Source organism: Toxorhynchites rutilus, chromosome 2 (assembly GCF_029784135.1).
Source record: "Toxorhynchites rutilus septentrionalis strain SRP chromosome 2, ASM2978413v1, whole genome shotgun sequence".
NCBI lineage: Eukaryota > Metazoa > Arthropoda > Insecta > Diptera > Culicidae > Toxorhynchites > Toxorhynchites rutilus.
The window spans coordinates 126,353,917-126,370,333 of NC_073745.1; the positions used below are offsets into that span (position 1 = coordinate 126,353,917).

At 37.5% G+C, this 16,417-nt stretch overlaps 1 protein-coding gene across 27 annotated transcripts in view; it reads right to left on the minus strand.

Moving 5' to 3' along the window:
- The window catches only part of LOC129764935 (protein muscleblind), a 799,891-nt gene that overhangs the window by 50,893 nt on the left and 732,581 nt on the right, over positions 1-16,417 (minus strand). For 13 of the 27 annotated variants that reach the window (XR_008741296.1, XR_008741297.1, XR_008741295.1 and 10 more), the window contains one exon: positions 15,221-15,406. The exons of 1 other annotated variant lie outside the window; for it this stretch is intronic. Coding sequence is in view for 19 of the 26 variants with exons in the window: in XM_055764595.1 (XP_055620570.1) it covers positions 15,221-15,406 (186 nt within the window). In the remaining 7 variants the exon portion in view is untranslated. Of the gene's footprint in view, positions 1-4,294; positions 5,192-5,306; positions 5,523-15,220; positions 15,413-16,417 lie in introns of those variants that run through there. 13 more of the 27 variants (XR_008741293.1, XR_008741294.1, XM_055764585.1 and 10 more) reach the window with 5 other exon arrangements.

A 16,417-nucleotide genomic window follows, 5' to 3' on the forward strand; every position in this document is an offset into this window, starting at 1 on the left:
TCATTCGAAAGATAAAATGTCTACGCGTTATATACTTGTTACTTTTTGATCCAAAAACTTGTTTCAATAGTCTTAAAATTGCTTTCAAAACAGGCTATTGAAATCACCAATCGGTATATAAGCGAGCGGCGCTCGGAAATCCACTCAGTTCTAATTGAACAGCGATTGGAGCATGTTGTCGCTGTTGCGGTGAAGCTCTTTATTTATCATGAAAGCGCGGATGAACGGTGTCACCAAGAGCCTGTTTGTGCACCATAGGCCAGAAGGGAATCTATCAGGAGGAGAGTGATGCCACAAACGGTTCCCTGGGAAGACATTGCTACACACACATACACGCGCGGCTATTAACAGGTGGTTATCGAGTTGGCATTAACCACTGGTGGGCTTCCAGTATCGAGGAAAATGTGGAAATATCTAATCGTTACTGAGAATAATCTGCCAGTTCCTCTGGGAATTTTCAAAATATATTCATGTGAAAGAGTTTAATTGAATGTTTTCTATCCATGTTACACTGTGACCAAATATGTTTCAATCAAGTGCAATTAACAGGTTGTTATCGAGTTGGCATTAACCACTGGTGGGCTTCCAGTATCGAGGAAAATGTGGAAATATCTAATCGTTACTTAAAATAATCTGCCAGTTCCTTTGGGAATTTTCAAAATATATTCATGTGAAAGAGTTTAATTGAATGTTTTCTATCCATGTAACACTGTGACCAAATATGTTTCAATCAAGTGCTATTAACAGGTGGTTATCGAGTTGGCATTAACCACTGGTGGGCTTCCAGTATCGAGGAAAATGTGGAAATATCTAATCGTTACTGAAAATAATCTGCCAGTTCCTTTGGGAATTTTCAAAATATATTCATGTGAAAGAGTTTGATTGAATGTTTTCTATCCATGTTACACTGTGACCAAATATGTTTCAATCATGTGCTATTAACAGATGGTTATCGAGTTGGCATTAACCAATGGTAGGCTTCCAGTATCGAGGAAAATGTGGAAATATCTAATCGTTACTGAAAATAATCTGCCAGTTCCTTTGGGAATTTTCAAAATATATTCATGTGAAAGAGTTTAATTGAATGTTTTGTATCCATGTAACACTGTGACCAAATACATTTGGTTTTGTGGCTTTTCAATCAATCGCAATTAACAGGATAGCTTCAGAAGATTATTCTTCCCCATCAGTAGGATATTTCCGTATCCAATATTGTATGCGCCCGCAATCGATTATTGCTCAGTCGCCGAAAGTTCCCAGCTCAGAGAGTTCATTCCCCTCTAGTTTGCCTTCCAAATTGCCATCGTAAACCACACCTTCTCTCGGTTCAATCACACACAAAAAGCATACTTAAGCGATATTCTGGTGGTGAGACACATTCATTTTTCGTGAGGACATCGACAAGACAACATCGTTGCCCAACGTGCTGGAGGAGGTGGACGGCGAAGGATCGACACATACACGCGCAGAACTCTTTCCGTTAGGATGCCATTCAGCATCGAGAAAGTTCCGGAAAGATCTAATCATTGCTGGAAAATAATCTGCCAGTTCCTTTGGGAATTTTCAAAATATATTCATGTGAAAGAGTTTAATTGAATGTTTTCTATCCATGTAACACTGTGACCAAATATGTTTCAATCAAGTGCTATTAACAGGTGGTTATCGAGTTGGCATTAACCACTGGTGGGCTTCTAGTATCGAGGAAAATGTGGAAATATCTAATCGTTACTTAAAATAATCTGCCAGTTCCTTTGGGAATTTTCAAAATATATTCATGTGAAAGAGTTTAATTGAATGTTTTCTATCCATGTAACACTGTGACCAAATATGTTTCAATCAAGTGCTATTAACAGGTGGTTATCGAGTTGGCATTAACCACTGGTGGGCTTCCAGTATCGAGGAAAATGTGGAAATATCTAATCGTTACTGAAAATAATCTGCCAGTTCCTTTGGGAATTTTCAAAATATATTCATGTGAAAGAGTTTAATTGAATGTTTTCTATCCATGTTACACTGTGACCAAATATGTTTCAATCAAGTGCTATTAACAGGTGGTTATCGAGTTGGCATTAACCAATGGTGGGCTTCCAGTATCGAGGAAAATGTGGAAATAACTAATCGTTACTGAAAATAATCTGCCAGTTCCTCTGGGAATATTCAAAATATATTCATGTGAAAGAGTTTAATTGAATGTTTTCTATCCATGTTACACTGTGACCAAATATGTTCCAATCAAGTGCTATTAACAGGTGGTTATCGAGTTGGCATTAACCACTGGTGGGCTTCCAGTATCGAGGAAAATGTGGAAATATCTAATCGTTACTGAAAATAATCTGCCAGTTCCTTTGGGAATTTTCAAAATATATTCATGTGAAAGAGTTTAATTGAATGTTTTCTATCCATGTAACACTGTGACCAAATACATTTGGTTTTGTGGTTTTTCAATCAATCGCAATTAACAGGATAGCTTCAGAAGATTATTCTTCCACATCAGTAGGATATTTCCGTATCCAATATTGTATGCGCCCGCAATCGATTATTGCTCAGTCGCCGAAAGTTCCGAGCTCAGAGAGTTCATTCCCCTCTAGTTTGCCTTCCAAATTGCCATCGTAAACCACACCTTCTCTCGATTCAATCACACACAAAAAGCATACTTAAGCGATATTCTGGTGGTGAGACACATTCATTTTTCGTGAGGACATCGACAAGACAACATCGTTGCCTAACGTGCTGGAGGAGGTGGACGGCGAAGGATCGACACATACACGCGCAGAACTCTTTTCGTTAGGATGCCATTCAGCATCGAGAAAGTTCCGGAAAGATCTAATCATTGCTGGAAAATAATCTGCCAGTTCCTTTGGGAATTTTCAAAATATATTCATGTGAAAGAGTTTAATTGAATGTTTTCTATCCATGTAACACTGTGACCAAATATGTTTCAATCAAGTGCTATTAACAGGTGGTTATCGAGTTGGTATTAACCACTGGTGGGCTTCCAGTATCGAGGAAAATGTGGAAATAACTAATCGTTACTGAAATTAATCTGCCAGTTCCTCTGGGAATTTTCAAAATATATTCATGTGAAAGAGTTTAATTGAATGTTTTCTATCCATGTAACACTGTGACCAAATATGTTTCAATCAAGTGCTATTAACAGGTGGTTATCGAGTTGGCATTAACCACTGGTGGGCTTCCAGTATCGAGGAAAATGTGGAAATATCTAATCGTTACTGAAAATAATCTGCCAGTTCCTCTGGGAATTTTCAAAATATATTCATGTGAAAGAATTTAATTGAATGTTTTCTATCCATGTAACACTGTGACCAAATATGTTTCAATCAAGTGCTATTAACAGGTGGTTATCGAGTTGGAATTAACCACTGGTGGGCTTCCAGTATCGAGGAAAATGTGGAAATAACTAATCGTTACTGAAAATAATCTGCCAGTTCCTCTGGGAATTTTCAAAATATATTCATGTGAAAGAGTTTAATTGAATGTTTTCTATCCATGTAACACTGTGACCAAATACATTTGGTTTTGTGGTTTTTCAATCAATCGCAATCAACAGGATAGCTTCTGAAGATTATTCTTCAGATTAGGATATTTCCGTATCCAATATTGGATGCATAAAACCTTGTGCCTCCAACGTAACGCTCTCGTTTTCGAAGTTCTCCAAATATTCATTCATTCAGAATGAATTCAGATTCAACTTCATACAAATGATCTCTATATCAACGAGAGTCCTACGTCACCCTTGTGGTTATACCATAGATATAACCCACTTCCTGTTTTTCGACCAGTTGACCAATAATGGGATGCAGTTGCGTCGGGTGAAGTTTTTGCAAGATTTGCTTATCCAATTTTTTTCATATAAATTCGGTTCAGTCTGCACCCCTAAAATCGTGCACCCGGGGGCGGTCCGCCTCCTCCGCACTCCCCAGTCGATGCCACTGATGGGATGATTGATAAGACTGTCGGTTTGATGATTCAAATTCCATATTTTCCTGTTACGATATAATTGTGTTTTTGCTATCGAAATAATACTACATAGAGAACGAAACCATTTTCTAGTGGTTCTAAACCTACTATTTTTAAATGAACTTATCTATTGAACGATTACGCGCTAAGTGTATTTGTTTTCTTGATTGGCCCTTCTACATGGAGTCCTAGTAATGCTCTCACTCTATATATTGAGCCTAGATCGATTAAAATAAGTTCGACAAAACAGTTTATAATATATATATATATATATATATATATATATATATATATATTTGTGAATACAAGAGGACGATGAAATGAAACCACGGGCAGATGTGAGAGTGTGGGTGACACATGTGTTTAGAGGAAATCAAAAATTGATAGAACTCACAGAACTCCATGCATTATTGTTTTTTTTTTGATGCTATTCTCAAGGGAAGGTATTTGGCTATGTAAAAGAGGGGCTCAACGATAACGATAACGAGAAAGAAAGAAAGAGACCATAGAAGTGGAAGAGCAATAGTTTGCAAAAGGGTAGCAAAAGTTTGCGCGAAACAGCTCAGGACCTTCGACCATCTTTCATGTCTCCGTATATCGCGGTGTTTATTTTTGAGCGAATGGATGGATGTAATCAACTGTCAGGAAACACAAAACCAATAGCTCACGCAAGCGCGCTGACCATAAAATGAATTGAAACAATGGAAGCAACATTTGCGCGTGAAAGCCTGGCGTTAGCGAGCGTTACTGTGTTTGTTCCACAAAACCAGACGGATGCTGACGAGTAGATGTCTCTCATTTTGACTCTTGCTTTCTTTCTCATTGGTTGGGGCGTATCTTTTTTTTTCTGGCACTTGTTTGTTTGTTACTGAATTCTGAGGGTGAATCTAAGATGCTTCCGATGGTTTCTAATATGGTATGAGGAAATCATACAATGAAAAGTGCTCTGTGCTGGGAATCAGATGAAGTTGCGAGTGAGCGGGGGGAGAGTCGTAGGATTGGTGCGTGTGTTTTTTTTTTGTTAACAGTAGATACAGGAAAATCAAAACTTGTCGATCCGAAATCATGTGTAGTTTTGGTGTATGTGACGTAGAAATCATAAAGAACGACGAAAACAGGGAAATAAACATTGAAAAACAGGGAAATTAACCGAAACTCGAAATGTTATGTGAATGAACGTTTTAGTAGTAGTTTATAGTAGAAGGACGAGAAACTGAAAAACATGAGAAAGAGAGTGAGAGAGAAAAGAAGAGAAATAACAAACAAAACAATAGTAGTAGAGAAGATGTTTTTTTTCATTTTTGGTTTTGTATTAAAGATAGCCATACCGCGGTTGCGCGTGACTGCGCTGCTTTTATTTGAGCCTGCAGGTGCAAAGGAGGATGGAAGTAGCGACAAGGTTCACGAGCGCATCTACCCTTCACGGCATCCATGCACACCGTGACGGAACCGTCTTCGTGTGTTGTAACGCTTTCCTGCGGATGAGCAAAACGGCATTCGGACTCCGCTCGCTTGCAGGCACCGCGCATGAATTCGCGACATACCTAAAGACATTATCTGCTAATTGATGTTTGTCTTCTTTGATTTTCAAATGTGGTAAAAGTTTTTTTTTGGTTTACTAGAAGGTTTTAAAATGGTAGTTTTGCTTTCGAATGCAGTTTAGTATAGCTTTTTTTTTTGGTTTCGCAAAAGTATGGCTAATGAAAAAAATTTAGTTGCTTGCCAAAAAACGAAAACAAACGAATATTTAGAGATAAAAAATTGCGTTTTAGTAAGAAGTATCAGTAAAAAACATCGACCACGGTTGCAGTGTGAATCGGTAAAAAATCTGGCAACAAATGAAAAAACTGTTTTGAAGCGTTTCAATAAAAAGAGTGTTATTGGAATAGTTAAGAACCGAAAACTGTTTGCAGATAATTTAGCGATACAAAACGAAAGACTTGCGAGCAAATATTCATAATATTGATATTTTTTTTCGTATGCGCAAATCAAGGTCTATTCTTCGTAACTCAACCATGTAATACAGAATAGTGTAGAAGTCAAAAAACGTGGCGCAAAAGAACATAAACTTGTCAGCAGAGATGCAGAAACAATGTCAACGAATAGGTTAATTCCGAAGCGAGCGCAAAACAAAAATGTCTGCAGCGGTGCTTAATTTAGGGGTTAGATTTAAACTTATTCCGAAAGTAGTAGTCACGTTGACAGGAAATTATGCCACTTCCGTGAAAAACAACGCGACGTCAGCAATTGGGTGGCAATCGGATGGCTGGATTACACAATCAAAAATGTTCGTCAGTCGTATTCGAGACATTGGGTTCGAAAGTTATCCGAGTCTGATGAACGAATCGCGGAGATGGGCTTTTTAGAAATAATGTCGAGTAGAAGTACAAGTTTAGGGAAAAGAAAATGAAACAATAGACAGGGCATACTAAAGTGGGGTGAACATTTAAAATTCGTGTAATGATGTATAGTGTAACAAGTCTGAAAAAGACAGGACGTAACTGGGGGCGGTTCGGTTGGCTGAAACACATTTGCTGGAGGCATGGATACTAGTTGAGAGCAGGGCAATTGATTGAGACGTTAGGGTAGCCTAGATACAATGGCCAAGGAACGAACGCTAGACTTTTCTCCAAAGGGTTGGTTTAGAAGCTCTATTGGTGTTTGATTGATTGATTTTAAGGGCAAAAAACTATAACTATTTGTGCGCTTATTAATCTAATGGCTCGTCATCATGAACTCAACTGTACATTAGCTATTAGCACTGAGAATAATTCACTAACGGCTAGAAATTCACCTACATACTACTCGCATAAACTATTTTTGCTCATTATGTAACACATTCTTTCCGTAACATTAGTCGTATTGTATAAGCGAATCAGTGTTTTAGCTGTTAAATGATTTATAAGTTTGGTGTCTTCGCTAGTCTGACATCTCGCTCAGTTATTTCGAGAAGCAATATTGGCATGATGAACATATATTTATTACATATAAGGTACTTCCAACCGTCAAAATATTGCACAACTAACCATTACCATCCTCGGGCAAACTGCAATATTTTGGGTTTTAGGCAACGGTGGGTTCTCGCATTTCACTAATTTAAACTACATCAGCAGAAAATTGGACACCGATTTGTGTGTTATTATATGTTCGAACGAAAAATAGATAAATACTCGAGATGGCAACCGTTGCTCGGAACTGTAACTGGATTACGAAATTTTGGCCAGCATTTCATCGAACCAATCTGCTCCGAAAAATTACAGTTCTGATCAGCGTTGATGGTTCTTATTGTAGAAAATAGCACTGAACGTAAGCAAATGTGTTTCAAATGTTTTTTTTTTAAACTTTTTGTAGTTCGGAAACGAAAATTCACTAATTATTCAAATAAGTGTCTCGTCAATCGCTCGGAAGTTTTGGTAAATGTTTCTGGCAATGGCTCATTGCAATTTATCAATTTATCAACGAATTTCGCACATTTCGTCCGAAAACAAACGCAATTCTTTTGGCATGGTATTCATTCCCCTCTTCCCCAAAAAAAAGTAAACCGGACACCTGTCTGGTGAGGGGGAATATGCACGGAGAAAACGGAACGAGTTGTTGTGCTTCGTTCCGGTTCAGCGAGCAGACAAAAAATATATCAAAAAGTCACAGACTCGCCAACATCACAGTCCGAAACTGAATTCAAACAACAAATTTGTACATACGGTGTGAAATATTGTGATAAATGACACGGACCTGGAACGGCATGAGCCCGGGGACATTTTCGCGAAGCATGTTGGGTTTGGATGGGCGTGAAATGCGGGTCACATTAAGGTAACAAATTGCTATCCAGCTTGCCGGTTTTTTTCCTCTCTTCGGTTGGCTATCACAAATTCACCATTGAGCGGAGCGTTGAAAAGACAGAGTGAATGCATAAAAAATGTTGAGAATCAAAATTTGATTTCCGTCCCATGCAGACTGGCAGCCTTCTAACGCTAACGCTATTAATGCAATCATTTGAAACACATTTGATTTCGATCCAACATTTCGCTTGAAATAAAAAATAACAATTAATTTAAAAATGCTAACTAAAAGTGACTGTTCAAAAGTACATTCAAGAAGAGTCGTTTAACGGATATATATATATATATATATATATATATATATATATATATATATTAACAGACGTGCGCCCAAGCATAACATATTGTTGGTTCGATTATCCGAAAAGAGCATCAAAAATCGATCATACGGATGCAACACAAGACACTGAGTTTGTTGTATTGGCTGGCTTTGCTTCAATGTTTTTTTTTGTATCGCAGCTAAAGATCTGTACATTCAAACGTTGTTTAATTGATAGTAGTACTACTTAGTTATCGCATTCCATTATCTCTTTATCTATCTTTATAGCTGGTTTTTGTTTTTTTTGTTTCAGGATGAATGCTTTAGCTTCAGATAGGTGAGTACATAATTTACATAGTTGTTTTTGTATAGATTAGAAATATTACTAAATTATTTACAGCAATTATCGACTATTCTGTTGATGGGAATGCCGGAGGAATTTTCGAAAGTTGCGCTTACCGGGTGGGATTGTTGTGTCATCATGCAGTAATTTAACTCTTCATCAATTTTCTTTATCTAAATAATGTGGTGAAAATAAAATAATCAGCGATAGGAGTAGGTTTTTAATAACATTCATACAGTATTGGCGAAAAAATACGTTAAAATTCATTTCATCAGCTGAACTGGTCTGCATACGTCGAAACAATGTTCCATAATGTCCAAAAAAATAGAATGCCGACTTCATCTTCATGAATCTTTATGACTGATGGGAAAATGAAGTGCCCACCTTAAAATTTATTTAATTTCTTCCATTTACTTGGTTCAAATTAAACTAAACACACTGCATTTTTTTCATAGAAATACTGGAAATTATGAATATTGCTTGAAAAAAAAACAATTTGCACTGAAAAAAAATGATTAAAAAGTTCCCTCTTGTACAATCGATATGATTTCGCAAAGTTCCTATCGGAAGACCTCTCGATTGGTTATGTTTTGACTTTTTGAGATGTTTTGAAGCAAACAGTTCGATCTGGTTCCATTCGTACACGCGATCTCATTTGATTCAATTGAAAAAAGTAGAACGCATTGATTTCAAACGCAATTCCCTTGTCTATCCGAAAATTGGTTGTTTGTGATGACCAAAATGGTGAATCGCACCGGGATGTCCCTAGGAAGTACAGTATTAGCAAGTTTTAAAAAAATGTTCTGAAACTGAAAACTTTCGGATCAGTGGATCGCTCTGACAGCGACAGGAAGTGCAAAACTGATGCGAGAACGGACACCAAGTCACGAAGGATCCGAATGTATCTGTAAGCGAGATCATGGAATCTCTTTAGTTATCAGTTTCCCGCTGGACTGTTCGTCGCCGCCTCGTAGCAAAGAGGTTAAACAACAAAATTTCCCCGAAAGTTTTCATTTATGAGCAAAGCAAACCAAGCCAAAGGACACTGTAGCTACAACAAAGCTAAGCAAACTCCAACGACTGGCATGCGTTGCTGTAACAGGAGCAATGCGAAGTACACCCTCAAATGCACTGGAGGCTATCAGGCTTCAACTGTTACCTTCGAGTCAACATGTTCAGCTGTAGGTTGAGAAACGCGCTCTGAAGCGAAAAAGATATAGACGAATTTCATGCCAACTCGACTGGCCGTTGCACAGTGGGGAATCGCTGGCCATCAGGCAAAAAACGAAATTGGCGTCAGCTGTTTCGTAATATTTTCCCTTTCTTAAATCTCACATTTGAGCGCAATATCATCAAATATAATTTTTGTGACTTTTCAAAACATGGCATATTGACGTTTTTTTGACAATTTTTTAAAAGAAAGTACATTACTTTCAAACGCTCTGCAGCTTGGTTTTTTTGGCGTCAAAAGAAAAGTTGTTCAAAAAACTATATAAAATAAATTTCCTTTTTTATCATAGAAGGCCTGACCCAAAAAAAAAATAATGAAAAATTGTGATTTTCTGTAGAAAACTTGCTCAAAATATCTGTTGCCGCAGTTTGGCGCGATTGTGATACTTGTGACACTTATCACGGAGTCTTCAACTTCAGCGGTACCACACAATTCAAAGTATAGTATGTTTTCTAATCATGGTTTGATACATGTTTTTCAGTGTCCCCTTTCAGCCTAGGGAACCTTATAAGAAACACAACAAATACATGAAACAATGAAGCATTTAAATTCACTCAACGAAATTAAAATAGCAGCGACATTAGAAACATTATGGAATCAATTCATCAGGAAATTCCAGCAGTCACTACGGGAATGTGATTAATTCGAGAATGATCATGTAGACTGGCTCAAGGATTATGCTATACCACTATGCTGATAGGAGTTCTGGAAAATGTAAAACTGGACAGAAGAATACATAATTCGAGGTATTGACCCGAATGCGGTGAGATCGTGTTTGGTGCAGATCAGGTAGAAAGCATCAGAAGCACCACATCGAAGACACGGTAAAGCATGGAGAAGGAAACGTGATGGTCTGGGGGTGTTTTTCATCTGGTATAGTCGAAAGCCTCGTGAAAATCGACGAGATAATGACGGCAGATTCCTAAATCATAATCCTGCGGAAATATCTGGAGGAAGTCTTCAAAATCAAACGCGGTGCTGATGTGTAACAGGTTTTTTGTACTCAGTTGAGCTTTCACTCCTTGTATACACATGCGCTCTGGCGAATGAGCACGCTCCGAGACACAGATCAGTTTTTTAATTTTCTTCACACAAGCGCATTCGGTTGGTATGGAGGCGCGCTGTTGTTTTTAAGCTTTGCTTATAACGAGCGAAGACAATCTCTTTTTCGGGAATAGCTCGCTTTAAACGGATCAATTATTGCCTGTACACCTAAAATACATATTCAGCACATCCTTTGACATCCTTATTCATTGCATTCAATGAGCTTAAAGGCTATCCACCCATACTGCCCATGTTTGCATAAGAGACGTAATCACCAACACCATTAGTGTTGGGAAAACGCAATGTTGTTGTTTCTTTGCCTACAAGCGTAACCTTGCAAATTTCCAATGAAATAATCTGTCCAGTTGAAGGATATTATCGGCAAAAAGGGGGCCTAGGAGATTTTGCGGATTAAAACATATTTTTCCATTTGGAAACGCTTACGTCTATTTATGTGGACAATCAATCGTTTCAATGAACATTTGTTCGCATAGCTAGACGTAATCACCAGGTTGCTCTGTCTGTGGCGTTAGTATTACGTCTCCGTCGGTAGTTTCAGATGTTATCGGATGAAATTAAAAAGGCTTGGAAGAAATTTAGTGAAATGTCTGGAGAAGGTGCTCTGGATTTGTTGTGAGTCTAGAATAGTACTTTTTTCCTGTATACTCTGGGATATGATACGAACAGCAGGTCCGTGTTTTCGTTTTTTCAATTAATTTAATTTGTAAAGGCAATTCGCAATGTTAGTAATTTTAGCAACATGATTTACCGATACCACGATCAATCGCATAAAGATGGTGGAGTAACTTACACCAATGGTATGAGTAAATGCTGAGTATGTGTAATAATTCGAAATCGAATCCGAGGAGTTATAATGCTAACAACCAATATTATTTAAATTTTACTACTGATCTGATTGTTTCATAACCTACTTGAAGATTCAAATGCAGAAATGTAGGTAGCTATAACATTAAAAAACACAATTGCTTCTCTTTGTTCATCGCAGTGCAGTGTACAGAAAATAGTGATTATGTGAGTAATGCCCATTGAAAGTTCTTATATTCATCTATTAGGAAACACCAAGTAATAAGACACTATCGTGACAGTCATGTTTGGACTCTACAAAGAATGTGATTCAAATGTAGATTTAGCTTCTAGCACATAACACTTATGATTGTTGATTTTCGAACGATGTATGAAAGCTGTATGTTTACGCTCACCGTTTTACTCTCAGCAAAAAAGGTCTCTTCCGTACATACTTGTGAGATCCATTTTTATTTTATAATGTACGCTGGATTCCTTTTTCCGTGATTTTATTTTACGCGATTCTCTCCATATTACGCGTTTTTTTTTACGTGAAAACAAACACGTTGGGAAGAGAAAGAGATGAAAAGAAATTCTGCGAGAGCGTGTGACACGCTTAAAAAAGGTGCTTTAATCTGTGGATTTGACGCTTTAGCATACGAAAAAGTGTTTTTTTTCTGCCAAAGATGATATATTTTCTACCAACGATAGTTTGGGTAAAGATCAAAAGCGTTTGAGCAGGTTTTAGCTTCTCATAGTGGATCATACTCTTTCTTTATCCCATTTGTTTATTTATTTAGGCTCATTAGCATTTTAGCAGTAACAGATCCGAATTTAATTGTGTACATGGTACATGCTTATCGTATCTATCTACATGGGAAATTTCACAGTAGCCATTTAGGCGTAAGTGTATTTTTTTTCTGTTAGACCGGACAACAGAGACAGTTGATATGATCATTGTTGTATTTCTAATAGCACAACAGCCCGATGTTTCTTGTTGAAAGTAGCAAGGCTTGTATGGATGGAAAGAGGCCAAGATTCCGACCGCGAATCGATCGATTATTGTTGCATGCTTTACATACGATGTTTTACGTTTTAGATTGTCGTAGTGAATATATTTTCATCCCTGGTAACGATTCAATGCAAAAAAAAAACTTTTTTTCATGCCGTTCAACCTACATTTCGGACATTCGAAATCATATCGCTCGCTTTCAATTTGTATGGATCATAATTTTCATATTTCTGGATGTAGACTACGGTTTTGAGTCGTTTAAAAATTGCTTGTCGCGTTACCCCCAATGATTCTGAGAGCTCTGTTTGTGTTTGACACAAATTTCAATAGAATAATTTCGTCTTCAAACGTTTTCGGTTGGCCAGGATGCTTTTGGTCTTTCCCCCTAAAACTAACCAAACTCTCACAAGCATTCGACACGCTTCAGCTGCATTTTTCTGCCGATGGAAACAGAATATCAAAATTCAGCAAAAATCAGCTGTCGCCGTCAACTATTTTATAGCACCTTGAGCCGTGTCATGGAAACGGAACGGATTAAGTTGCACACCCAATTCTGTTTCAGTATTCCATTAATTAAAATAAAAAATTTAAAAAAAAAATCAAAAAAGGTTAGAGTGCGTTTACTTTAAATTTAACCAAACAAATTTAAGAAATTCAAAAAACGATGAGATAGGCACTCTATTTTACTTTTCTGTTAATCAAAAAAAAAATAATAATAAAAAAATTAAAAAAAATACGATTTCGAAGGTTTACATGCCAATCGAATCAAATTTCCTAAGATGTTTGATATTTTGTATATCACAAATTGATTTAAATTGACCAAAATCAGAAGCATTTCAATTTTCCCATACATTTGTTCGTTTTCCAACGTTGCAACGAGCAACTAATATAGTGGCGAGGCACAATTTGTTATACCCGTACGAAACAGGTATGCGTAAATCGCTCGCTGGAAATGCAAATACAGTGTTCGTTCGATCCTGTGAAGAGAGGGAATATTGCCACTTAAGATTTAGCTTTAGTCATTCGCCATATCTGTTACAAAATCTCGTATCAGTCGACGAGTTACCAGTAGTCTTTCCTAAAATTGATATCAAATACAGCGGATGCGTTAATAACTCTTTGGAAATAAATTGAAATTCGAAATTGTAGAAAAAAAATATCGATTGGTGGTGTTGCAGAGACTTTAAACCTAAAAGTTTATTCACCTCATACAATACAATCAAAGCTCCGCCTATTGCCAATTATTAGGTTTAAAAGAAACCATTCGTGATTTCTATCGAAAATATACAACATTAACGACAAATGGCTCCAGATTCTGTCTACTACTTCAACTCTTACTATCCGTTCGAAGGATGCAGATCATGTGACAAACGTCACCTTTTGAGGCAACCCTTTGGAGTTTAAAAAAAAACTCCAAGTTCCGGGGATCCGGGTTTTTGTACAATTGAACATTACTCATAAACTCATAAACAATTGTGCTGAACAATGATAGTCCTATGTCAAGCATCCGTTTGTGCCTCTCTCAATGTACCCTTCTACTGTTTCGGTTATTCTTGTGTTGCTTATACAAGGTAGCGAATTGCTACCTGCTTTTTGGGATGATTGATCAAACATATTGAAATATTTTATAAGACGCAATAAATAAAAAATGTCAAAAAATACACTTTCGACGAATATGTTCCATAGGTTCGGAACACACGTTCACTCCTCTTGGTTTCACTTATTTTTGTTTTTGTTTGTTCTAAGAACCGTTTACAAATCGTTCTATTTTTAACAGGAAAAAAAAAGATACATAAATAAATTAATTTAAATGTATTTTCCCGAACATTGAAAAAATGTTGTTAGTCTTTTGACTATCCCCTGCCAATTTAATAACAGTATACCAGGAAAAAATGTCAACTATTTTAAATGATAGTTGGCGCATTCAAGCTCATAAACAATCAATGAAACGTCATGGTCAAGAGTAGACCAAAAATGATGAAATTGTCTTTGTCTTTGTCTTTTGTCTGTTTTTTGAAAATTCAGCAAAAAATATGTTCAGAACCGATTTTCAGAAAAAAAGATGTCTTCAATAGAATTATGTTCTTCGATTCTGACACAATCAATGTATTACAATAAAATTAGCAAATGGGATCTCCTCAAAATACCGAATATTATACTTTTTTTCGCCACTACTGTATCATTGCTCAAAACCATAAACTAATTACTCTTTCCTCTGCGAAGAATTATGCACATTACGATTAGCGCTGCGTTTCGAAAATTCCTCCGGCATCCGATAGAAACATAGTAGGCATTTTTTGTAAACTCAATATGATGGTTAAAAATAATTTTATTCTAAACACAGCGATATTAAGGAAAAAAAATAAAGATTTTTTTCATGTACACAAAACTTAGGTAGCGACTTGATTTGGTATGAGTATCAGAAAACAAAGAAAAATCCAGCAACATTTACATTTAAAAAATGGTAAATTTATATATTTATATATGTAGTAAATTTGATTAAAAGAAACGAAGAAAAGTGGGTGCGTAGAATAAATACGGAGATTAAAGAACATGTATCATTTCTGTACAGAGAAAGCATTCGTTAAATACATGTGTAGAATAAAACGATTTATTTGGCTTCTTGCTTTTTTTTTTTTGTTTTGTTTAATATAAAAGAGGAAGGTAGGAAACGATCAGGCAACGGTTTGAAGGACTGGGAAGAGCTTACCTCGAGCCTATCCGAGCGGGGGATCTTTTGCTGTGCCGTCGGGACTACAGCCTGCTGCACGACGGGTCCGAGCTGGGACACTCCGGACGGATCCGCTGGTCCTAGCAGGGTGGGCATCAGATGGCCGGGCGGAAAGTACGGACTGTAGGTGCTTGCCGGCATGCTTGTCAGGTAGGGATTAGTTGCCTGTGTCGGTTGAGAGGAAGAAAAAGAAAAAGAAAAAGTAAGGCACACGATTATTATATGCGGAAAGTTTCCACCGCGAATTGGGTGCGCTTTTTTTCTGTAGTTCTGTTGTTGCCCTAGGGGCCTAGGAGATGTACCGGCTCTTCTCCGGGATAGCAACAGCAAGAAGCACTAGCAAACGCTGTACGCGACGCCTTGCGGGTGCCGCTGGGTGGCTTCCTGTACGGAATGGTAGCACGCGTTTTCGCTCTTGGCACGGTGGGAAAATGCGGTTTAACATTAACATAAAAATGCAATTAAGCTCGACAATCGTTGGCGGGCTTTATGGGAAATAAATTCTCCGAACGTTTGAGCCGTTTGAAAGTTGCTCGCATTGCGCTTTTCTTCCACGAAAATCTTTCAAACGACTCGAGCCAGAGGACAGATGAAACGGGAAAACGAATAAAGCAGCGGTGGGTTCGGGCACACAACGATGACCATAAGTAAAATATTATTCAAATCATAGAAAATACGGCCATGAAAACTAAGCAGAAAGGAATGATCATAAAATGCATTACGGCTATGCGGTGCCCTATTGATTTGATGTGTTTTTTTCGGAACTATTTTCCTCATTTATTTGTAATTCTTCCACCCAAGCAAATACGTTAGTTTGTGGCAGAGAACTACCTGAAATAGCCCACGCAAATTAGCTAATTTTTTGGTCTTCAGGAAAATTTCGATTCCGAAATCGTGGAAACAACGGATAGGCACGCAGTTCAAACTGAGACGGCATTCTCACTATGATACAAATAATTTTAACATTGATTCTAGGAGGGAAATTTTGCACGCAACAGCATTTCTTTTTCCGCAAAACTACTAACGGAAGCAAACAAACAGCGCAAGGACTCAACCCAATTACACACTATCCAGGCGGGTCACGAGTCACACACTGCAAACGGCATTGGTTGGATTTAAAAGCTCAAGCATTGTTTCGGCTACGGAGACATTTCACTCGTAATGATATGCGAAGCG